General features: G+C 38.6%; 1 protein-coding gene across 1 annotated transcript in view; it reads right to left on the reverse strand.

Annotated features, from left to right (window-relative positions):
* Window positions 1-3580: 3580 nt before the first annotated feature.
* Window positions 3581-26762, reverse strand: part of PLCL2 (phospholipase C like 2) — a 112652-nt gene continuing 89470 nt past the window's right edge. Inside the window, exons 6-7 of the mRNA XM_068404608.1 lie at window positions 13865-13974; window positions 3581-4848 (exon numbers count right to left, since the gene is read on the reverse strand). Coding sequence (XP_068260709.1) covers window positions 4669-4848; window positions 13865-13974 — 290 coding nt within the window. The 3' untranslated portion in view covers window positions 3581-4668. The remainder of the gene's footprint in view (window positions 4849-13864; window positions 13975-26762) is intronic.

Below are 26762 nucleotides of genomic sequence, written 5' to 3' on the forward strand. Positions count from 1 at the left end.
GTCCTACACCCATTACAGTCAAAAGAAGCAAGCTGGTGAATTCACTAGTTTCAGAATTTTGCTCATGGTATTAAAACCCCATGGGCTAGTCATCCTCTGGCAGCAGTGCTCCAATTACTAGCTATATCATAGAATCACAGAATGGTGTGGGTTGGAAGGGACCTTAAAGATCATCTAGTTCCAACCCCCCTGCCACAGGCAGGGACACCTTTCCACTAAACCAGGTTGCTCAAAGCCCCATCCAACCTGGCCTTGAACACTTCCAGGAAGAGGGCATCCACAACTTCTCTGGGCAACCTGTTCCAGTGTCTCATCACCCTTACAGTAAAGAATTTCTTCCTAATATCCAACCTAAATCTACTCTCTTTCAGTTTAAAACCATTACCCCTCGTCCTATCACTACATGCCCTTGTAAAATGTGGCTCTCCAGTTTTCCTGTAGGCCCCCTTCAGGTACTGGAAGGCTGCTATATGGGGATAAAAAGATTTCACAGTGAAGTACATGCCATTGCAAGTGCGTATTGTGCCATGAATATGGCTGTACAATCGCCCTTTTCACAAATATTACTCTTTATGTACATTTTGAACCTTTAATTAACACAAGTGTAAAGCCAGGTAGGCTAAGGCTTAATGAAAGATTATTATACCACGCACAGGACATTCAGGAGTTTCCTTGATCTGTGCAGCAAACAATGCATATAGCAAGAAGAAATCAGTGTGTACTAATAAAATAACACTAATGCAGTAGAGAACTAGGAAATCAAACAAACAGAAGGGAAACTCAAGCACTGCAAGAGTGGAGGATTGGGTCCTTTCAGATTAGTTCATTTGATTAGTAGACCAGAGTTAAAATTTTTAGTCATCTTGGAACTCACTTCCATTTTTCATGCTGGCAACTCTGAATCATCTCTCTCTCTGCTGCTTCAACTGCAAAACAGGAAAAAGTGAATACAGTAACCAGCCATGGAGTCTTATGAAAATATTCTTGTGCTGCATGAAGTAGCTGAAAAAAGGCTTGACTCATACAGCATCTTTCACCATGCTGCATGGCAAGTTTGTGAAATTGTGTGGGGCACCGATCTAGTACTCCTTGCTGCAGCAATGTAAGAATGTGAAGAGAAGGTAAAGAAACAAAAGACCTGAGACAAAGGGGAAATTTTGCAACACTGTACTTAAATCTTGATCCTGCTGACTTGAGTAGACGACTACCACCGACAGCAGAAGGGCCACAACTTCACCAGTACAGCCTGGCCCCCAGCTCTTTTGAACACTTTTACTGTGTTGGTGGCACCAATAGTGCCCTGCACTAAGTGCTGCTGGGGGTATTCCTGGAGAACAGTTTTCTTCTGTAGCTGGCCAGTGTGTTCAGAGGATGAAGGGCACAGTCCCGGGCTCTGTAACTAAATCTCCAATGGCTGCTATGTACCACACCAAGCACAACCGATGAGGAGGGGAGTTTAGGCAGGAAGAATGCAGATGAGGCTTAGAGAGATGCTCCTTTTTCAAAAAGGCACTGTTCATCCTTTTTCTTGTGTTCAAAAAAAAATTCACTGTTAGTGTCTACATGGTTCATCTGTATGTGAACTTTCCCTTTCTCAATTAGTATTTTCTTTTAAACTGAGCAATATGTTGACTTAGGTCTCCATACGTACCCATACTCACCCACTGATTACTGAAGCCAAATGAAAGCAAAAAAGGCAGTTGGATAAAGTCACTTGTGTTTTGGCTCCATCTTTCATAGTCCAAACCTATGTAAACAGTTCAACTGTATTACAGCACATTTAAGAAAATAAAGGCAAAGAAAAGCATTAAGTCAACCTGTGATTAATTTTATTTTGAATCTTAATTTATTTGAATCTGAACCACCAGATCTTGGGTGGTTCTTCTTCTATATAATCTAAAATAAACACTGTAAAAAATGGACTAATAATAAAAGTAAATTGCATCATGGATGCAAAGAATGCTTTAAGAAAATACAACTGAGAAAAATATGCTAATAAATTTGGTTTTGAAATCATCATCACTGGGTTAACAATAGAACCTGATACTTTGCTTGCAGGTGTTTGTGCTGCATTCTTTTAACAGGCAACATGTAAACTCCCTAAAGGATTTTTAGCTACACATCATCTTTCAAGTAGCTGCTTGACTGAGTTCATTTTAAGGCTTTATGGTATGTACAGATCTGGACTGAGTATGAATAATGCACAAAAGTGACCTCCATTTTAAGGAATCAGCACTACACAAGATTCCAAAGACATTTAAACAGTCACTTTGTTAAATGCATATATTTTAACTGGTTTGTTTTTTTTTTTTTTAAAAGCAGACACTATATAAGGATATTATTCAAAAAAAGTATTAACCGCCTTTTTAACAAGACAGAACAGAATCAGAGTAAGCAGAGTTATATATACTGTAGAGTTTAACACACAAAATCTGTCAGCCCTAGCTCATGTGATACTCATCTTACACGTACTTTTTTTGCCTTAAAGCAAAGAAAAAAACACCAAACTCTTCAATGCTTTCAACGTTCCCTGATCTCTTTCAAGGATGTATTGTGCTAAACAGAAAGATACAAACACTAAGAATACCCAAGCCATCAATTCTGATAACCTGGCTGGAGAAGACGAGTCTACAGAAAAGCTCCATTTATGATATGAATTATGTCATTCTGTAAATGCCAGGAAAACAGCAGTGGGCCAGGACTGCTACTGGAGCTTTACTGGGTTTTAGGCCTCTTTGAAGAACCACGCTAACTGTACCGACATTTTTCCACAGTCTACACCTTTCTATTAGGAATAAAATTCAGAACTAAAATGCCAACAGCCTAGGTTTTGGGTTGTCTGATAAAGTGAAACTGTGCTTTTATATTTATGGCCCAGCTGAATCTTGATGTAACACAGTTATATTGCTATAGGTAAATCAGATTTAGATCTTGTAGATTTCGCCCTGGAAGACTAATTTCGTACTGGCTGGGAGTATAGTTAGCAACAGGGAATTTCACATTGCTTCCCATCAACTTCAGGTGCAATCGGAAGACTCCCAGCTGACAACATAGAGAAGGACTGTCTAAAAAGCAACGCTTGCAGGTATTTACCACAGGTTAAATGTTTCATTTTGTACAGCACAGAACAGAACTCACTCCTGGCAAGATCGTAATATCAAGGCATAGAATCTGTCACTAGACACTGAAAGAGCATAGTACCTTCCAAAACTGCTCCCAACCCATGCAGTTTGACATTTAAAGTTCAGGCTCAAGATGTGACATTTACTGTTTTAATTCTGCCCCCCCCATTAATTTTATAATGACTAGAAAATAAATTTAAGTCCCTAATAATTCAGATTAAGTGCAAGTATACCGATGTTCTTGGCCAAAGCTCCATTGACTTGTACAGGATGTTATATATACGTAGATGTTCATTACAATCTGAACGCAGAAACAGCATCTTGAATTGGTTAAAAAAATAAAAATCAGTATAGAACGCATGTCTTGAAGACCTCTAATTAAAACAATGCTTTTCAACAAACATCATCATCTTCCCCTTTTTCCCCATAACTGAACAAAAACTGCATTTTGATCTCTGTAGGATTTTGCTTGTTTTTCTTCAAATTTATTAGCTTCTGTAAATATGGAATAGTCAATTTTATTGTTAAATCGGAAACAGCAAGAGAACACTCTAGGTTGGTATAGTCATTTTACAATGAGCATATCAGCTACAATACCTTTACCTAATGTTGTCAGAAAACCAAAATAGAACCAGAACAGCAATTTTGATTTCGTTTTGACAAACCTGCTTATTGAGATATCACCTATTCTGTAAGGAATAAAATACTTGAAAAATAAAAAAGTTAAAATTTAGTTAAAGGCTTTACTTGTCTGGGAGCAATCTCATAAAACTCTTTTTAATATGAGCACTTCACAAAATGAAAAACTATTTACAACATTTTGCTTGCAGTTTGGTCTCACTATCTACACACATTTGCAGAAGATCTCAGGCAAAAGAGGTTATGTATATTCTTCTGACATAGGCTATCAGATAGATTGCACATTTTCCTTTTACATAATGGCTCTCCTATAGTGCACTGAAGTCAGTGATCACTGTCTAATTACATTCTCATTTGAATTTATGGCTCAACAATAAAATCAATACCACTTCAAAACCAAATATCTAAGAGGCTGAATTACATATAGTGTGAAACATGTGGATTCTACTTGTTTGGACCTGATTTTCAAAATAATAATTCACCTTACTAGCACAATTAAAAAATCGTGCAAAGGAATAAAGGACCTGTGCATCTAATTCATTTGAAAATCAAGGCATCTTGTCAAATTCTGTCAACTGATTTCCCTCTAGTTACAGCTCATTTAAAAAATATTCATTTCTCTATGGCACTCTAATGAACTTTTCAGCACGCTATTACTGAATTACAGTATCTTTTACATATATACTACATTTTGGCCAATAATGTAATTTCCATGTTACAGAATATCATTGCCTTCACAAGCAGAGTTGCTACATACATTCACAGTTTCAATAGATTGTAATTAGCTTCTCCAGTTGTGCTTTAAAAATTCCAAATATTTTCCAACAGTAAGTGCAAAGCAAATGTCCTATGCAGCTACAATTGGTCACAGAGTTATAAACTCCATAATTACGAGAAGAGCATTCTCTCATTCTCCGTTTTCATCACCTGCTTTTTCAGGTATCACCTCCAGACTTCGACGGGGCTTTGAGATTTCTGCATTTTCAGTGCCTGGCTTATTGAGTCCACATGAAAGAGTGGCATAATGGATTTGTTTCAGATTCTCCAGTGCTTCATTTTTAGCATATTTGAGAAGATCAGCTTGTCCCTGTAAGAAAAATACGCAGTTAGAATACACAATTGATAATAGGATTCTACTTTCCCCACCCCCTTCTGTTTGTTTCAGATTAACGCTACAGTTGTCCTGCTCAAAAAAAAAAACCCAAAATGCCAAAAAAACTCAAAATAAAACTCAAAATTGGATTACTTGAAGTTAGTAAGAACCAAGTTATTTGCTTTCTCTGGAGCCAACTGCTTGCATAAACAAAGGGATAGGGATAATTTCTACCTAACAGCTTTCAGGAAAGTAATCTATGCTGTATTTTTAATCCATGGGGACTATAAATGTTTCTGCATAGAGAAAATTGTGAAGCTGATTTTACTACTTCAGGGAGCAGTCAAACTGTTTCGGTTTTTGGTTCTTTGTGATTTTTTTCCTAGCAATGTGATTCATTCAATAGTAGCATGGTAAAGGATCAATGGTTGTCAAAGCATGAAATATGAAAATACAGGTTGGCAAGCAACGTGTAAAAAGGACAGTGATGACAAAGACTTCACAGGGTTGTTTGCAGTTCAGCGCTATCCCCCTTTACTTGCCATCTTACTTTTCATAGTAAGTAAGTTTTAAGTAAATCTGTAGGAGAAACTGTCCCAGACTCAGGTGATTTGGCTCTGTCCTGCATTATTAGCTACTCTGTTTCGTTGTGTTGATTAAAGACCCCTAACAGCAACAGCTCTCATTAGGAGGCTATGGACCAGGCAGTTCCTGCAGCCGTTATCTGCCCACCCTGCCGGTACGCAGGGAGTGAGCAAGCCTGTAGCACATGGTGAGCACGCGTGTCTTACTGGCGGACACAGAAAAGTTCACAAACATGTACAGAAGGTCTGCAAGGGCCAAAGTGATTGAGCTGGGTCTGCACTCCTGAAGGAGAGCTGCCCCACAGCTTACAGAAAACGCAAATGATGCTTCAAAAATACCGTATCTTAAACAGCGACATTTCACACACACACAAAACCAAACAAAAAAAAACAGGTACTGTAGTTCCTTGAGACTGTCAGTTCCCATAATGTCTAATAAGGTACGAACACTGACTGCACCTTTTCCTGTAATTGGGGTACTCATGTCTGTCCCGTGTAAATTCTGGCTCCTCACAGACACTTCTCTTGAACAGGTGCTAATGTCTCTTCTAGAGACGTAACAGCTATATTGCCTCTCCTCCTCTGCCAAATAAGGTTGAAATCCAACTTTACCTTTTGATTTAAAAAATAAAGGAGGAGAGGCAGAACAGCAGTCAGATGAAAACACGTGTGCACTCATGGTGTGATACTTCAGCCTTTCTTCTTTAGCAACTCAGAATATAAATACTATCCTATGAAGTAAGCAGAACTATGCATTTGAGGCCCACAAATTGAAAAAAAATATTGCTTTCTTCAAAGAAATAATGCCCCCCCTCCGCTTATCCAAGACAATAATAGCCAAAGTGGTTTCTTCTGATTACCAGACAGGAAAAAAATCTAGAAGCTCACCAATCACAGCACAAGCTTCAGTAATATTTTCTTCTACAGAAAACCAAGGCTACTTTTTTTTTAAAAATCACTTTTTTCCAAACTGACAAACAACTAAAAGCTAATTTAAAACACTCCAGTAGACTAAATGAGTCATATCTGGAGTGCATCTGTTTCTAGCCCAAGTTCCATTTTACATGGATTAGTAGAATATAGTTCTGGAACTTTAATCAAGTTGTTTATTACAGGAAGAACTGCTAGCAACAGTCTATGAATAAGGTTGCCCAAAACTTCTCATTTAAAGAAAACTGCTTTCAGTTGCTTACATGCTTGCCAAGCTTTAACTACTTTAGCTGATACTCTCTATGCAGGATCTTTGCATTTGGCAGATTTTATTATTATTACTGTTTAATATTATTCTTTAACCTCATCCATATGGTTCATTTAGTTCTGAGAATAAAGACAGGAAAATGCTGTCAGAGTTTTTTTAACAATCAATCTTCCATCCTTCCCTCCCCACTCCCACTTGGGGTAGGGACTTGTCATTCGAATGACTTCACGGACCCAGAGCAGTGGATCCAAGTTATGAGCTTTTAATGAACAAAAATCAGATTTTGAACGTGGTTAGTACAATCGCTCAAGATTTCGTTCTTGACCATTCTTCATCTCTTGACAGCTCCAGTATGTGGCAAGACAATGCATATTCCATTCCCACACAATAATGAATATGCGTTAGAAGAAAAAGTTGGGTTTTTCCTGTATGACTTCTCCAGCTTGCCTTACCACCAACATTTGGTTGCCAATGCAGGCAGTTCAAAAGCCAGACTGGAGGAGGGGAAGGAAGAGCCTGGGACAGGGACTCTGGCGAGGAGGTGGATGGAGAAAAGGAGGAGGCAAGAGCGATCTCTGGGACTGACCTGGCAAGAAGTCTAGGACTGCATATACGGAAGTTGGACTGTACTATACAAAACAGAGACTAGATCTTACTGAAAGAAGAGGTTGAGAAATAATGAAAACTGAACACAGTGCAGCAACACTGAATTTGGACCAAACAGGTGAGTGGAGAAAGGGAAAGACTGAGGCAACATTTGGGACTGGAATACAGAAAAAAAATGGACTGACAAAATCCACCACGTTGAAAGAAGTCTGAAAATGACAGACAAGTAGAAGGACTGACAACTCAAAAAGAGCAGGAGAGCTTGGAAATGAGACTAAAAGCTGGTGAGAGAGAAAAACAAAAAAAAAATGCAGAGCAGGGAGAAGACTCAGAGTACAATGCAATCAGGTAAGGTGATGAGAAAAGTAAAATTAAGACTCATCAGGAAGGATCTCTAGAGAACACGAAGAGGGGGCAATATGAACTGGAAAGCAATGGGAAAAAACTGCCGGAAGAGAAAATCAGGCACCAAGTGGGAACAGAATACCGGATGGAGGAGAGAGAGGAAGGAGGAAGCCAGGGGTCAGTGGGAATGGCTGGATTTTCAGTAGGGAACTGGGAGTATTCGGACAAGATTGATCAGAGATGAACTTCATAGACAAGAGAGGACCTGGGATAAGGGGCTGGATTATTGAAGGCAACAGGGGTTCAGACTAAACACCTTCAGCCAAGTGGGATCAAGTTTAGACCAGGGTGAAATAGAAAAATGAACCTGTGTACATTAGATACTCTCTTCTCCAACACTTAGAATTAAGCAATTGATTTCTGAATGCCACTGAACTCAGAAAAAATTTCATGAAACCAACTGTGTTGTCATTATCTGCTGGCACGTCTTGATCCAAAGACAAAACAAGAGCAACTACTGCTACCAAATACGGCACAAGCTCAAGTGAGAGAAGTCTGCGCAATTGATGTAAAGTGCCTAGCTCTGTTGATGTACCATCATGAAGCCACATGCTGGGGAAAAAAAACAGTATGCATCTTAAAAATTCAAGTTGTAGTCACAGTGAACACTGTTGAACAGTAATACAACACATCTGAAAGGCAGAAAAGTAAAAAAAGTCATCCAGATCTGAAAAAAATGCCCCCACGCACTCAACTGAAAGAACTCAAAAGACCTTCTTTCTAGTTATATATTAAATGTCTCTTGTCCAAGGGCTCTCAAGATTCAGTTTCACAGAATCACAGAATCACAGAATGTTAGGGATTAGAAGGGACCTCGAAAGATCATCTAGTCCAATCCCCCTGCCGGGGCAGGATTGCCTAGACCATATCACATAGGAACGCGTCCAGGCGGGTTTTGAATGTCTCCAGAGAAGGAGACTCCACAACCTCTCTGGGCAGCCTGTTCCAGTGTTCAGTCACCCTCACCGTAAAGAAGTTTTTCCTCAAATTTAAGTGGAACCTCCTGTGTTCCAGCAAATTCTTTATATTCTATGCATTCTGTAGCTGCATAAGATCCTGTGCCACTGAGTTAATAAGTAAATTAATACTACTCTCAGTTGACTACAAGCTGGAACAGAGGAATCTCCCACATCTATGGGCTACTCGGAAGCCTTTCACCTTGTTACCAGCTTCAAATGGCCATACGCTACTTGCTCTTAAACTGCATACTGTAAAGCCAACACAAGAAACCTATCAACAGCTCAAATCCTAGTCAAGCAGATTATCATGAGGAAGTACAAAAAAAAGTATATTCAAAGAGACAAAGCTGGTCCACAGAGACAATTCAATACTGGAATCTGGAGCAGCTGCAGAACCAAACCCATATAACATTTCTCACTATATTGTAGTGCTGTCTCTGTCAGCCCTTCACCGCAGGTAAGTGTAAATGAATTCAGTGCTTTAGTGTTATTTGGCAAATACAGCACAAAACTCAAATTTACTCCCAGGACTGTGGTTAACAGGCATTTTGTGGTAATTCCCATCTAGGAACAGGACCAATACAGGCCTTCCACACCACAAGTGCAGAGCACTGCAAGAGTGCTGTCATCACAGCAGCAGATGGCAACCGTTGCTCCCTTTCCTTCACCATCATTAAAATTCACTAACAGAACCAAGCACTATGTAACTTTAATACCTATTTCACATATTGATGTTTACAAGCTTCGGAAAATGAATCAAGCATCAAGCTGTTTTGTAGGCAGACACAAAAAAGACCTTAAAAAACATCAAAGAACAAAACTGATATTCATTCATAAGCTTTTAATAAACAGCAATGATAAAGGATGTGAATTAATGTGGAAGCCCAATTCAATACCTTTCACAGTTCTCTGTCCCAATATGCCTGCGTCAACTACTCTGTTTTGTTTTTTTTTTCAAATCAACATTAGAAGTCTTCTGTTTGTTTTGACGCTTTTGGCTAAGAGGCAGTGTTTTTATATGATAGCTCCTGAAAGGTAATTAAAAACAAAACCAAAATGGTTCCTATCAGTTCTCTACCTATGAAATAAGATATCATTTCAGAGTCAATCAGATATAGCAACAACTAGAATGTCTCAGCACCGCTTTATAATTTGGTATGTATTCACTCATGATTTTTGGTTAACAGGTTCTTCAGTGAGTGAACATGAAAGCAAAACTGTAGAGATGACAGCTGAAGTAACTGCATGAGCACCCCTTCCCGCCCCCCGCAAAATCCCAAGAAACTGTATTGACTGGGCTTTAGCTCAGGTTCTGGGACCCAAAGCTCGCATCAGGAAAAGTAGGAAACCAGTATCCCTTTCTCAAAGCGTTTCTCTGAGCAGTGGCTGCTAGGTACAATGGGACATACTGCAGTGCTCCACGTCCACCTGACGTGCTCTGAATGCATTTACAGAATCAGGACATAAAAGACTTTAATTCCTAACTTCTAAATATGGGTTTAATTAGGAGCCAAAATCCCATCAGTCCAGAAACATCAAGAGACTAGTAGTTTTAGATATTTAAATTTAACTGGGATGTGGGAGGTTTTCTGAGTACCTACAGGACTAGGCAGCAGCTATCAAAGGCTTTACAAATGCCCCATGGTTGACAACAGTGCTGCCTTAATCCATTTGTAGATTTGGTCCATAAAATTCAGGGTTTTTTTTAATATATATTTAAGAAGTGGCACCCCTATAAGTGCCTCAAGTGTTTCATTTATAAATATACTTATGAAAATAATGTAGGTGCAGAACCAGTGTCATTACAAAGATAACAGATGCCATGAACTGCATGTCTTGGGATTTCTTTCAAGAGAAAGTAATTCATGTTTTCTAATGTGACATGTCTAAAAACTCATAGCCAACAAGTATCTAAAAAACACTGGAGTTAGGAGTCCCACCTTCATTCAAGTACTTCTATTGAACTCTCCCTATGTGTTTAGAACAGCTCTTTGTCGCAAAGAGACTAATTTAAAGATGCTGTTATGTTCCTACTATGGGCACCTCAAATTCTGAGCCTATATAGGTTTCTTTTAAAGTTTTGCTATGCCAGGAAAGTCCATAAATTGTTACATTATGTTGTTTGTAGGATTCTGCTGCAATAGTACTTAGAGTGATTTTCTTTCTTCAACTGTCTGCTCCTTCTGGCAGGAAATGTGATTACCTATGTTTAGAAAATATGAGTACTATCAGCCTGAGTAATAACAATAAATAAATTACAAGCAAATGATCTTGAAAACTGCCTATTTGAAAGAGAGGAATAATCTGATACTGTACAATCTCTAAATCTCTCAGGCAACAAAGTTCACTAAAGCAGACTAAATTTACTCTAAGTGATGTTCTGAAGTTAAACAAATATTTGTATGTGCATATACGGGGTGCATAAGAATGGGAATGCGTGCATGTACACATACACAAATTGAATAGAGATATTTCAGCTGAATTCAAACATACCATACCAATAATAAACCTGGCCACATGGCTTCAAATTAGGAAAAATAAAATCCTTTAAAATAGTAATTGTAATGTGTGTGCACATGCACACACACATATAGATATTTAATAACTACATCAGATGTTCTAAACAAAGAGTTCCTCTAGAATTAAGCTGTCAATTTTGTTATTTTATCAAAGTTTCCATTGCATCAACTCTAGTCACAATGTCCCAATTGAAGAAAAAAGATCAATATGTACCTTGAGGGTAAAGTGCAGCTTAACTGGTTTGGAAAACACATCAGCCACACCATGTGAACACTCTGCAATTCCTCTGTGCGGGAGCTGAGGATGGTGCACATGCAGAATTATTTAGTAATGCTGTTCAAAGCCACACAGCAATTCCTAAACCACAGCCATGAGACTAAAATACCATTCCTAAGTACAAGAAGAATAAAAAGTTAAATCCATCCAAGCATGGCACTGCCTTCGGTGTGTTTGTTGTTCAACTGCCTTGCTTGTTGAACAGCAAAGTTGGGGCCACTGAATAGACAGGGTTTTATTTTTGTGCTGTTCAAGAAGGAAGTAAATTTGACATAGGCAGGGAATTGAACAGAAAGAAGAAATTCTTCTTAAAGTGGCTCAGATTCTCACTCTCCTGATCAATTTTTACTCTAAAGAATGTGGGCATTCACTTTCAACCCATCCTCACATATTTTTTAGAGAACTGGAAAAATGGAAAATGGAAATGGAAATATATAGTATTAGATCAAAATTATGACTGCAGGTCTTTTTCTCCAGACAGGAAAAATAGTGTCTTAGAAACTGATAAACTTTTTCTATTTAATTATGTAACACAAGAAAAGTTAAGGTTACAGCCTATAGTTAAGAGTTTGGAGTGAAAAACCTCAATGTGTCATTTCAAACAAATCACAACCTCTAACTTTCTGTACATCTAAATGTGAATAACAGCACTTAATACATGCCTATGTGAACTGTAATACTTGCAAATAACTTTTAAGATGTAAGAACATACCAGAACTTTCTGTAACACCTCCTGTTAAAGTTTCAACAACAGGCTGATTAAACACCTCACCAACTTTTTTTATAAAGTACTAATTATGGGACAAATTGTACCTTCCTATAGAAAGGATCTTAACCTGCGAGTAGAAAAAAAACAAGTCAATGTTGAAGAGATTTTCTCAATAATCTCTTCAAAAGGAAGGCCTTCTAATGTCGTAATTATAAGGATATGCACAAAAGCCCTTCAGTGCTCTGAAGAGCCAGATCTACCATGTGGGTTCTCTGATTCCTGGCTTACGCCAAAATCACGACTTCATATTTCAGTCACTCATCAACTGCAAACCTGCCCCCCACCAACCCTGGTGTTGTGAATAGAAAGCAGAGATGAAGCAAAGTTACTGCTGTTTCAGGCAGCATTAAAATAGATTTGCCTATCCAAGCTAGAAAAGTAAAGAAGAGCTAAGAATTTATTTCCTTGACACTTGCCCAGACCCACTGAACTGACCCCCCCTCCTCTCTGTCCCCTAGGTAGCACAGGAACAGTACTTTACACATCCCATACAATGTCTTCAGGAAACTCCAATCTAATAAAGGAAAAGTGATAGTCTGATCCTTTTATGTATAAGCAGAATCTGTGTATTTTTAGGCGTATTTTTAGAATGTATTAACCATACATGTTGTAGCACATTTAACCTCTTTTTGATTCTCCTCCACATTGGACTTTTGCAGTGTAACACAAGGTGGACTGGAGCACCAAGCAACACCATGAAAAGCTTAACAGTTGAAACCAACATGGAACGCTGGAGAAATACACATGTATTCCTGCTTTGCTGTAGTAGTTTGCTGTAAGAAGAAGCGATAAGGAATTCTATTTTCAATAAGAATGAAAAATTAAAAAATAAGTGGGAGAAAATAATTTTCTTCATAATCACAACAGACTTTATAGTTTAATGTAGTGATGAAATATTTGACTGAGTGGGACAGAAGAACTCATTAGTGGATGTAAACACAAAACTTGAATAATTTGGGCCAGAAGGACAGTGTCAAGGGAATAAATTAAGGGAGGCAGTTTGCTATCTCTATAAATTTTGAAGTACTCTGCTGAGACGAAAAGCCAGTGATAAGAAACCTGAACTGTTCCACATCCTAGTTTCCTGAGGGTCTCTGGCTGAAAGCTTTTATATACTTCATCACTTACTGTTGTGTCAAAACATAAGCAAATGCACTCGGCAAAATGCAAAGAGAATCTCCAGCTCATATACACTCAACTTACTCCAGTCTGGATTACTAATATAATTTGTGTGTATCATTAATCACCATTCATCACTGACTGCAGCAGCAACAGCTTCCCTTTTGTTTTTCAGTAACTGCATTAACCTTAACACTCGTACTCCCTTTCAAATCACAAAGTAGGATTTAAACAGCGGCATAGCTTCCTCCCAGCCTGAGTCACTTCACGGAGATCAATACGCATTGTTTCATCCATGTATTCAACATTACAGTGGATCCTGTTAACGTTAAAAGGTTGTAAGAAGAAAATGTCAGACAAACTAAATGAAACAACCTCCCACAACAACAGAAAAGAAGAAAAACTCACATTGAGAGTCTGATGTGTTTTCAAGATATATAAACTAAAATGAATATGGTTATAGAAGTGAATAAATCCAGTTGGAACTGTGACATAGAATAATGACCAATAACAATATTAGAATGTCAGTTGTGAATGGAAAAATAGAGTAACTAACCAAAGGAAGACATATTACCTTTAAAATTGTAATGTTCCAAGTAAAACTTTCTACTGATTTTTGCAGTTTTCTTTCTTTTAAGCCTTCTCTTGCTCCTATATTGTGCAGGTTTTCATGAAACTCCATTGCTGTGGAGAATAAAAGAGGGAGGAATATAATATCTATTTAAATGCATTTTTGTGATCACAGAGAGAGCGATTTGAAACTAATAAGGCAAAAGGATAGTGAAAAAGCTTCAGAAATTTTATTTTTCGAGCACAAATTTATCTGATGTAGTAGTGTGCAACGTTATACAACATGCCAATATACACAAATCCCTCTAAGCCAAAATCCACACTGAAGTGCCTGTTGGGTCACTGCCATACAAAGATGGAGCCAAGCAAATATTTACTATACAAAAATACTCTTAAGCACAACTGAATTTGTTGCACTATATGTAAAAAACACTTTGTGAGGTGCTATAGAATGGAAACAGTAATTTCATTACATACTCTATCCCAACAAATTTATTTTGTGCCTTGCTCTTTTATGCACTAAATTTACATCACAGCTGTCCGGCTATCAGCTTATATGCTGGGGCCAGCCTAGAAAATAACCTTCTCACCTTACCCCTGAGGAGAAAAGGAATAACTGTGAAGAAGGAGTGCCAAGCAAACTGCTAAGGACATTTTGCCACACCCATGTAAACTTCTGTGTCCACAAAACCTGTACCTGACAAACTCCAAACCAAAAATTTCTGGCAAAATTCAGATTAGCTTGTTCTAAACATTGAGTACAGTGACCTGAGTTTTAGTTTTAACCCACGACACTGCACAGATATAAGAAACATGATTTGCTTTCCATGCTGCTGTTACAAGTCATATAAAAATGAATTTGAAACAGTTTTGTTCATGCAGGGGAAGTAAAATGTCCTTCCATGGATACACACATCAACACAACACGGATTACACCAACTCTTCTATGGAATAAGAATACACGAAACTGTGCTCTCAGGATCTCCATCCATAATAACATAAAGGGTATTTTGAGGGAAGAAGTTGGCAAGTGGTAGTGACTTACACCTATGAACATAAAACCAAGTTTAATTACAAATTATAATTTTAACTGTGCTGATTGAGATCTATTTGCGTAGTGATTCAAAATTTATATGTAATTAATTATCATGGAATAAGCATACAAACTTGAGTTGGCTGTCAATCCTAGAGTAGAATGACTTTTAAAGACATTAATAGTATCTGTTCTTCGTAATCTCTCTACCCTACACTCATGTCTCTTTACAAGAGAGAGATGTGACTGAATGTTTTCATTGTACATTCCCCTACCTTACTCCTCTGTCTGTGTATATATATATACACGTTTTAAAAATTATTCATCAATTCATTTGAAAGACCAGATTGTGCTTTTTAGCTTTTCTTACTATTTTAAATTTCACTACAAGTAAAATAAATGGCAAATATCTTCCCTGAATTAAACTGCTGTTTTATTTTTATTTCGAACACTTCTCTATAGCTCTGACTCTGCCTCTAGAGTACAGTCTTAAGTAAATCATTCATACTATATTTCTCCAAAACAGTTCTCAAACCAGGTGAGAAATTAAAGTTCTTTCATCCATCACTGTTTCCAAGTATCCATTTCCTGTTCACATCATCCAAAAAAATAAACTCCCAATATGATCATGGAAAGATTATGCACAGATCCATATTTACAACATTACACTTCTAGAGCCACCATGAAAATACACATTTTCTGATCTGTACCATGAATTCTGAAACTATACTGTTAAACTTTTGGAGTTCTGTACCTCATTTCCATCTTTATAAATATTGCCCTTCAAATCCGCAGGCACTAGTGATTGATAATATCCTTGAACTGAAGCTGCTCAGAGAGAGATTACAAACAATTCTGAGGGCCTGCATGATCTATGTGAAATTGGTGCTTTGCAGATTTCAGATTATTCTTACGTATACAAAGTCACTAGTATCTCAAATGCAGAGACAGTGGTGACCACATACTCTGCTAGCCAGAAGAGCTCTTTTCTGGTTCACTGACTACCTTCTATGGTGACTCTCTTCCTTCTTTGCACTCATGCCACATGACATTTCTGTTCTGCCAAAGCCACTCCACTCCAGCTAAATATTCCTGGCAGTTAGCAGCAACATCTCAGTGCGCTTTTTCAGAAAATGGAACAAAGTCAGATCAACCTGCCAGGGCACACACATGTAAACCCTCAGCAAACACGTGCCTTGAGCTTAAAACAGCACTCATCACACCCCTCTCCTCAACATCACTTATGGACTGGATAGGGCACCTCCCCATTATTATGGTAAACGAAAGCTATCCTACTCTAAGGCTAAATATACAACCAGGGACAAGTAGATTTGAATTTTATTTCTATTACTAGCTTGCCTGATAGATTGAAATGGGTTATTTCACCCTTAAGACACAGTTTTTCCATCTGTTGAATGGAAGGAATTATATTCACTATGCAATATATGGGCAACTTCATTTTAAAGTATGAATGTAGCACAGCATTTAACTGTTGACTACATCTCTCTTGGTATTGCTCTTCTATGTTCCTGCTTGTTTTTCTTGCATTTTGTCTTGAAACCATTTAATGCATTCGTAGTGGCAAGGTTATAACAAAAGTGCTAAATTCCAAAACAAAACGGGCTTCTTAGAAGATGAAAGAAAAAGGAAGAAGATAAGAGCTTTTAATTTACAGCTAAATTAATAAAATGAAAAATATGTTCATATAAACTCATGCAAAAGTGCCTTTAAGATATTCATGAAAGATAAGTGGATGTTAACTTTTTTTAAATAAATACACATAATTTTATATCTCCTTACAAGTAAAAATTAAGATATAGTAAGCAAATTACTTTTACAAGGCTTAATTACTTCTAGAATTATTAGTCCATTAGTCATTTCAAACTGCCTGAGAGCACCTGGATGATAACAGACATAATACTAACCTGATTTATCACTCAATATATTTCTGCATATACCACCTGCTTAATCCAAAAAGCACAAGTTACTCATGTTTTCCATTTTTACTGGCAGATGTTAAAAAGGATATCATCCACAAGTTTCTGAGTGATTGATCATGAAGATTATGTAGTATACGTGTTCTTCTTGTGTTCAGATGGAATTTCTTGGTTTTTCATTTGTGCCCATTGCAAAAATGGTTTTATCTATAATGAAGTCATTATTGATTGTTGTCTTGAGCCAGAAAGCTGAGTTCTAAAAATTTCTTTTGATTAGAGATGTCAACTTTACTAAAATCCTAATTTACATAGAATCATTGAGGTTGGCACTCAGCATGGCTTCACCAAGGGGAAGTCATGCTTAACCAACTTGATAGCCTTTTATGAGGATGTTACCCGGTGGATAGATGATGGTAAAGCTGTGGATGTGGTCTATCTTGATTTCAGTAAAGTGTTTGACACGGTCTCCCACAGCATCCTCGCAGCTAAACTGAGGAAGTGTGGTCTGGATGATCGGGTAGTGAGGTGGATTGTGAACTGGCTGAAGGAAAGAAGCCAGAGAGTGGTGGTCAATGGGACAGAGTCCAGTTGGAGGTCTGTGTCTAGCGGAGTCCCTCAAGGGTCGGTACTGGGACCAGTTCTATTCAATATATTCATTAATGACTTGGATGAGGGAATAGAGTGCACTGTCAGCAAGTTCGCTGATGACACAAAACTGGGAGGAGTGGCTGACACAACGGAAGGCTGCGCAGCCATTCAGAGAGACCTGGACAGGCTGGAGAGTTGGGCGGGGAGAAATTTAATGAAATATAACAAGGGCAAGTGTAGAGTCCTGCATCTGGGCAAGAACAACCCCATGTACCAGTACAAGTTGGGGGCAGACCTGTTGGAGAGCAGCGTAGGGGAAAGGGACCTGGGGGTCCTAGTGGACAACAGGATGACCATGAGCCAGCAGTGTGCCCTTGTGGCCAAGAAGGCCAATGGCATCCTGGGGTGGATTAGAAGGGGTGTGGTTAGCAGGTCGAGAGAGGTTCTCCTCCCCCTCTACTCTGCCCTGGTGAGGCCGCATCTGGAGTATTGTGTCCAGTTCTGGGCCCCTCAGTTCAAGAAGGACAGGGAACTGCTAGAGAGAGTCCAGCGCAGAGCCACAAAGATGATTAAGGGGGTGGAACATCTCCCTTATGAGGAGAGGCTGAGGGAGCTGGGTCTCTTTAGCTTAGAGAAGAGGAGACTGAGGGGTGACCTCATTAATGTTTATAAATATGTAAAGGGCAAGTGTCATGAGGATGGAGCCCTGGCATCCCTTGACAGGACTAGGGGCAATGGGTGCAAGCTGGAACACAGGAGGTTCCACATAAATATGAGGAAAAACTTCTTTACGGTGAGGGTGACCGAACACTGGAACAGGCTGCCCAGAGAGGTTGTGGAGTCTCCTTCTCTGGAGACATTCAAAACCTGCCTGGACGCGTTCCTGTGTGATACGGTCCAGGCAATCCTGCTCCGGCAGGGGGACTGGACTAGATGATCTTTCGAGGTCCCTTCCAATCCCTAACATTCTGTGATTCTGTGATTCTGTAGTCCAACCGCCTTGCTCAAAGCAGGGTCAGCTAGAGCAGATTGCCCAGGATTGCTACTCCCTCTGAGTAGCAGCACAACTATCTGCTATATCCAGCCTCCTCCAAGTTTTGTGTCTTCTGTCAGCTTGCTGAGGATGCACTCTGCCCCATCATCCAGGTGATAAACGAAGATATTTGAACAGTAGTAACTCCCAGTATCAGCCCCTGTAGCACACCACCAGTGACTGTCCTCCAGGTGGACTTCATGCTGCTGATCACAATGCTTTGAGCCTGACTAGTCAGCTAGTTTTCAGTTCACCTCACTGTACACTTATCTGGCCTCTACTTCCTTAGTTTGTCTATGTGGATGTTACAAGAGACACTGTTGAAAGGCTCAGTGAGGTCAAAATAAAAAACATCCACTGCTTTCCCCTCCTCTGTCAAGCCAGTCACCTCACTGTAGAAGGCTGTCAGATTGGTTAAGTCTGATTTCCCCTTTGCAAATTCATGCTGACTTTTCCCAATCACCTTCTTATCCTTCATGTGTTTGGAAATGGTTTCCAAGAGGATTTACTCCACCACCTTCCTAGGGACTGAAGTGAGGCTGACTGGCTTTGTCCTACTTTTGACCCTTCTTGAACTTGGTAAACTGTGGTAACTCTACCACTTATGACAGTGTGATGAGGTTTCAAACATCATTACTGGATTCTCTTCTGAGTTTCTGCTTGTGGAATATTAGGGCACTTGGTTTGCATAAGTTGCATTAAGCCTGGTCACCCCTATCCCACTGTAAGTAAGGGCTAGCTGACAGAAGTCATACAATTTTCTAAGTGCATGCAAAATAAAAACACTTCCATCTTTCATAATCTGATTCAGGTTTTCCATGTTAAGGGCTAGCTTTTCAGTAAGCATTCATCCCAACTATTCTAAGTCATGTAAAAACACTGTTATATATGTAACAAAATAGCAACAGCATGATTTTACAGCAGGTTTTAAAACTGAACAAAATACTACCTACAAATTTTCCCAATCATAATGAAAGATTTCACAGCATATCCTTCTCCACTGCAGTACACCTTTTTAAAAGCATTCTCATAAGCAATTCTTCAGTATTTCCTAATAATTAGTTTTCCCCCTCAGTGAAGAATCACTTTCTGGCTCTCCCAGTGAATGCTGATTAGTTTAGTTTTAATTTCATTATTGTCTCAGCTTTTCCTTCTGTCTCAGACCCTCCCTCCTACCCCTGGAATGTATTAGATGGCTTTAACACTTCTTCATCCCTTCTGGGAACACATTACCATTCAAGATGCTCTTCTGAAATTTTATGTACCATTCTTTTCACCCATTTTCAATAACTTCAAACAGCATGAGGAGAAGAGAAGTGCTATAAAGTTGATCAATGCAATAGGAACTCTATATCATGTGAGGACACTAGTAAAAGTTTGCTTGGTTAGTCTAGCAAAAAGAAAACCAAGAGAATTGCTCTCTAGACACACGTCAGTCAGGTAAGACCTTGGACATCAAAGAATCATCGTTTCAGCTAAAGGACAATATTAAGATGAATGTTCATCAGCAAAATTGGAATTTATGAAAAATTTATAAGCACTGTAGATGTGGTTCTGTAAGCAGCCTTGAAAAGGAGAAAATTACTCAAATAAAAAACTCATTCATCTTAAAGTAGCGCTTGGCATGATTAATTTCCAGAAATTCTACCTGGGAGTAGACTTCAGGACCTTCCAGTCCTATGTTTCCTCAAGCACCTGCGTGATGAATCCTCTAAATAATATTACATGGCCGACCTCAAACCTCAATTTATGCTCAGCATATTCTGATGGAATGTTTATATCCATAAACTAAATAAGAACTGATCTGATATGACAGTATAAAAACTGGCATGTCTTATTGCTATGACATAGTTCAACAAAAATCTCTTTTCTAAATAAAACATATAAGGCAATATAACAGTCTTGATGGGCTGATAAGAATTCTGAGCTATCACTTGTTAGAATAACTTCCAGATTAGAACCTTAGCTTTATTTTATAGTCCTGTTTTTTTAATCAGTATTTTAACTGTCACAAATATTTTCAGAAGATACAAAACCCTTCATAACTTACAAAAGTATGTGAGCTTATAATATTTATGTTATTCTTTTGCTGATGCTTGAAATGCTGGAACAAGGAAGATCCATTTCTGTTGCTGCCCTGCATATTGGATGTGTTGGCTTTGTAGTGCCAACATTGTATCTTCAGGTAAAAAAGTTTTACTTGGAGATATATTTCAGAAACAACACTGTAGATACTATTGTAAGTTACTAACTGCCAACTATATTTAGCTTGGAAAAAACAGTTTCTTAATGTCTTCAAAATGAGATAACCTCATATGAAATTCACTATCCTTAATTACTAACTAGAAATGACTCCTATTGAAAGTCAGTTAGCAACTCCTCCCACTACTGGGCTTTCACTATAGTTCCAAGGTACCACACTTAAGACACTGATTAAAATGTGACATATAAAGCAGCGTAAGTGACTCTGCTATTTTTAAATTAGTTAAGATGCATATTTAAAAAAGCAAGTAGCCTTAAGTCATAGAGCTCCATGTGTTTATATTTTTGCTTTTGTACTGTACCATACATATATGTTTCTTGGAAAACTCTGATGATAACTACATGTTTATTAGAATCAAGATGTGAAGAAAGACTGAAACATGCAGAATCGGAGTGCGTGTGTGTAAGGTAGTGGTAGTTCAGACAGTTTGGAACTCTGCGATTTGTTTGCTTTTGTAAGAGTTACTATCCCAAAACTCTGGCATACCACCTCAGTTCATAGGAAAAAAATTCACACCTTTTCTTTTAACTGAGAGTTGAGATACTAATTCTCAAGGAATCCTTAGCAAAACAGTGTGCACAACACTTGCTATACTGTATTTCTAAAGCCAAATTTCTACTTGACATACTCGTTTGTTTTCTTTGACAAAAGCTTTCCTGCCAAGAGCATCATTTACAACCCAGCTGAGACTTGACTACACAGCAGGTGGGCTCCTTCTGGTATAGGTTTTTTCTCTATAAGAACGAACTTCATCAACGAAATAGCACAATGCTAAAACTTTGGCAGTAAGTGTATATACTGAGTAGGCCTAATATGAAATGGGTAGCAAACAATGTTTGTCTATACCTATATAAAATACACACTTATAATACTGCAGGTAAGCACTTAACTCCAGTCAAGCCAAATATATTTAATTTCATTCTTTGCAGAGCACTTGGATTTAAAAGCAAATAAAATATTTTTCAAAAGAGTAATAAATAAGTATTAAAAATGAAATAAACATTAAATATTTTTAAAATGGAAGGAAAATATCATACAGCTCTTGATTGGGTTACTACATATTGTAGATCAATTACTATGTATACTCATCTCGAATGCTTACAAAGTTTCTGTGAATAATTTGTATACACAGATTTGTTCTTTACAAGAAAAAAATATCCAAGAAAGCACTTTATACACTAGAATATTTCTTCCTACACTGTGTAGGTTAAATGGTAATATAGGAAAGGAAAGAATTCTAGGAAAGAATTTATACTGTAAGTACTCATTTCCACATGTAAACATTTAATCTGCACCTACAACTGCTATATTTGGCCACATCTTTGAAAGCCAGGCTTTAATTTTTTACAGCATTAAATGTGTTATGAGGAGAGGCTGAGGGAGCTGGGTCTCTTTAGCTTAGAGAAGAGGAGACTGAGGGGTGACCTCATTAATGTTTATAAATATGTAAAGGGCAAGTGTCATGAGGATGGAGCCAGGCTCTTCTCAGTGACATCCCTTGACAGGACTAGGGGCAATGGGTGCAAGCTGGAACACAGGAGGTTCCACATAAATATGAGGAAAAACTTCTTTACGGTGAGGGTGACCGAACACTGGAACAGGCTGCCCAGAGAGGTTGTGGAGTCTCCTTCTCTGGAGACATTCAAAACCCGCCTGGACGCGTTCCTGTGTGATATGGTCTAGGCAATCCTGCTCCGGCAGGGGACTGGACTAGATGATCTTTCGAGGTCCCTTCCAATCCCTAACATTCTGTGATTCTGTGATTCTGTGTTTCCTAATATTTTTATTTCAGATCACATTCCTTAAACACTCAGGTATTTCAACCTCACAAACAATTTCCTCTTAAAATGGAGTTTATCTGAAAAGTGATTGGGAAAGGAGTCTGGCTACTACATCACATCAACAATAAATCAAATAAATCATATTAGAGAAGCAACAGAAGTCACTACACTAACTGCAAAAACTGCGTCTTAACAGGAACCAGGATTAGATCCTCAAGTACTTCCAAGCACCTACTTCCCACTGAAGTCACCCAAAACATTTTACGTCATAACTAGAGAATCAGAATTTCTTTGCAGATTTGGAGTGTTCTGTGCTTCAGCTTCAAGAAGCTCCAGGTCTGAATTATTTGCATTCAAAATATTTAGGTTAATACTTGATGAAATAATACATTAAGTAAATTAGTTGCTCAGTATTTTTTAATTATTTCAACTTCTTTGGCATTGTGAAGTATCTCTGTAGTAAGCAGAAATGTTCCCCAGACACAGACAGACACGTACTGCCTCTACTTAGATGGTTAAAAATACATTTTGGTGCCTGCTGCCCTTTTATTCTTTTAAAAGTAGCAAAGACAAATTCTACGCCTCAGATAACCTTCTTATCCCAACACCCCAAATGACAACGGCATCACAGCCTGCCGAAAGCCATCCTCCCTGCAAGGACTAAATTAGTATTTAGTCTTACAATTCAGACTCATCCAGTTCCATATACAATGACAATAATTCAGTTTTCAACATAAGACACTTTCTTTAATGCTAGGGAACCACTTATGACATAAGACTGTCACCAACCTCTTTATGAACCACTGTCAGAAGAGATTCAAAGTAGTTGCAGCACCAAACTTATACTGTTATGAAGTTAACAAAGAGGATGTTTCTGACATCTGCCCTTGATTTAATTAAAACTCTGCCACTTCCAGGGGTTGAGTAACCAGCTCCACCTTCCTCAAACACTTTCAAGTACACTCCTGCATAACATTAACCTTCTAGACACCAAAGTCAACAGTATGTGTATCGAGCTACAAACACATAAACCCCACACACCAACACTTTTTGTGTACCTCCAAAACAGCAGTCCTACAAAATACACAGAAAACCAGGCCTTCACATATTAAAACATTTGCTCTGAAGAGAAGACTCCTGGTATTTCACCCCCAATGTAGGGAAAACTTTCATCCACAAGGTCAGTCCTCCACGAAGATGGACTACATTTCTGAATGTGGGTGAAGTTAAGCCACTACCATGTATGAGAATGAATTAATGCTGTCAATAAAAGGCAGAAACACAGAGCTACAAGGGAGAGGATTTTTTCCAGAGACTGCTGTTTCCATTTTTTATTTATCAGCCTTGATTGTCAAGAGAGATGAATGAAGGTCTAAGGAAAAAAGATCCTGATTTTATCGAATGCTAGAAAGCAGAGTTAATATAGTACATTATAATTTCCCAGTCTTCAGATCCTGCTAAGCCCACGTTGTTTCACTGGCAATAGTAATTACAATCTCTTTTGCTTCCACAGGAATGTAACCTCTCCTTTCTTTAATATCACTTTCTGCTTCATAGAAGTTGAATACCTTTTTCTTTCAAATTGCCTGATTAACACAATTACTTAAACCCAGAGCCACTTCCCGCACACGTAGTTGTTATTGTTTGTTGCTATTGTTTAAAATATGAAGAAAGGGAATGTATATCTGAAAGCCTGTTCAACTTTTCAGTGCTTCAGCTAATAACACATATTACAAAATTTGTCTTTCAACCATACTGATTACAACACTTTACTAACTCTGCTTTTTTTTAACCCCCGTCTATGGATAGGCTGGAACTGTTAGTTAGTCTCAGTCAGCAGCTGTTGTACTAGTTATGTTGTCACATGTAGATACAGATAGTCCACAGGGGAATAAATGGCTCCTCATCCTTTCCTACTGTTTTGGATTAGCCTGGAGTCAGGATAATGGTGTAGCCTTTGAGCCAATCTCAGTACATAAAATGCCTGCTGTATTTGTGCACTGTAGCATACTTCTCTATATGTTAAGAGATATAATTAATCTTGCCTCTAATCGTTTTAGCAGGTAGAAGGCAACTGCTAAAAAAATATCAACTACAAGCTAATATAACAGATAAATTTTGTAAATATTTCTGTATTGGGAAAGTCTATTTAAAATCAAGAGTCCTATTTTAGCTTCTTACAACTTTATTCTGATTTCTAGTACATAACCAAATTTTCCAATTGTTTTTGCTCACTGAGGTTGCTGAAAGTTGAACATGCAGATCTAGATAGTCATCATTAATATGATCTGATCTTGTACTGAGCTAGAATTGCATTAGTAGTAGGGGGAAAAAGGCTTCATGTGAAGGGACAAACTCAGGAGAACAATACAAAAGTCTGCGTTAGTTTAAGTGTTTGCCCTGAAAGCAGTAAGTGAGATCATTAAGAACACCTAGAAGCATGGGAAATGTATCCTAGGAATCGTCCACCCTCATGCAAAATCACAGAATCAATCAGGTTGGAAGAGACCTCAGGGATCATCAAGTCCAACCGTTGCCCTGACACCACCCTGTCAACTAGACCATGGCACTAAGTGCCATGTCCAGTCTTTTCTTAAACACATCCAGAGATGGTGACTCCACCACCTCCCTGGGCAGCCCATTCCAATGTCTAATAACCCTTTCTGAAAAGAAATTCTTCCTGATGTCCAACCTGAACCTCCCCTGGTGAAGCTTGAGGCTGTGTCTTCTTGTCCTATCGCTAGTTGCCCGGGAGAAGAGGCCAGCTCCCACTTCACTACAACCTCCCTTCAGGTAGTTGTAGACTGCAATAAGGTCACCTCGGAGCCTCCTCTTCTCCAGGCTAAACAACCCCAGCTCCCTCAGCCGTTCCTCGTAGGTCAGTCCCTCCAGACCCTTCACCAGCTTGGTCGCCCTCCTCTGGACTCGCTCCAACACCTCAACATCTTTCTTGAAGTGCGGGGGCCAGAACTGGACACAGTACTCAAGGTGTGTGTATATATATATATATATCAGATTCCCCAAAAATCCACCACCATCCAAGGTATTACAGTGAGCCATGTACAAGGAATAATATATGAAAAACATGGTGTATGACTGGCATAAATAACAATGGAGAGTGAGATTTGAACACAAACTAAAAAGACCGATCATCTATTCACCTATGCTACCTAAGCTGATCTAAGTGCAACTCTTCACTCCGCGCCTGCCCCCCCACCACCGGCCACAGTAGAATGTGGCTTCAAGAGTATTCAAGGTACAGGGGAAGAACACAGTAACAGAGCCAGGGAGCATTTGCAACCACAGTATAACCTGAGCTGCTGTGGAGCTACAGCTGGAGATGCTTAGTGGAGTTGCTTGAGGAAGAAGGACAAATAGGAAGAAAAAATGCAGAAAAAATGGAGAAAAGAGGAAAGGAAAAAAAAACAGGTAGAAATTATGGACTGAATACAGAAAGTTGAGAGACATATAAAGAAAAGGATTGCCCTGAATATGCCCTTTATTGACACCTTTCCTTAACTATCGGAGACAGCCTATTGTGCTAACAGACCTTCAAAATGACATCGTGCAAGTGTGGAGAAATGAGTTAAAACAATTTGATAGCTGGCTTAGAAGAAAACAGCAACAAGGAGAAAACAGGAAAAAGCGGGTATTTCAGAAGAATGGAGACTGGCTGACAGGGGCCTCAAAGTGCTGTTTTAGTCATAGCAGGCGATGTTGGAGTTTATGTGATGGTAAATATTGTAGATTGTTTACTTTTAACAGTGAACCTCATGAAAAATACAGTAAAGGATCCAATTCTAAGATTTACCTTAAGATCAGCATGTACTACTGATGCGGTTATATACATTAAATATTTCTCAGTTATGAAGTCCAACGGTAACGGATAAAGCAGCTTTTCTTCACTCCCTACCTATGAAGCCATAGTTTAAATGCAGTGGCTTGTAACCAAAAGTCAAGACTTGCTGATGAGAGGCAGTGTTTCAGAAGACATGGATTAACAAGTTCTGCTGGACTTGTGTGAACTCCACAGTACCCAGACCATGAACATTGCAAATTCTCTCTCAAGTCAGGGATAACTATAAAAATGTTGAGAACAACTGATCTAGTCATTCCCTTCCACTGTTTAAACAAAAACTCAGTTGCATGCCTATATATCCAGTCAAAAGTGCTCCTCAAGATTTAATTACATCAATTTCTTTTCCTCTATTAATGGATTATCTAATCTGTACATAATATGTAACACAGAATATTACTTTTTCTGCAT

This window comes from Nyctibius grandis, chromosome 7 (genome assembly GCF_013368605.1).
Source record: "Nyctibius grandis isolate bNycGra1 chromosome 7, bNycGra1.pri, whole genome shotgun sequence".
Lineage (NCBI taxonomy): Eukaryota > Metazoa > Chordata > Aves > Nyctibiiformes > Nyctibiidae > Nyctibius > Nyctibius grandis.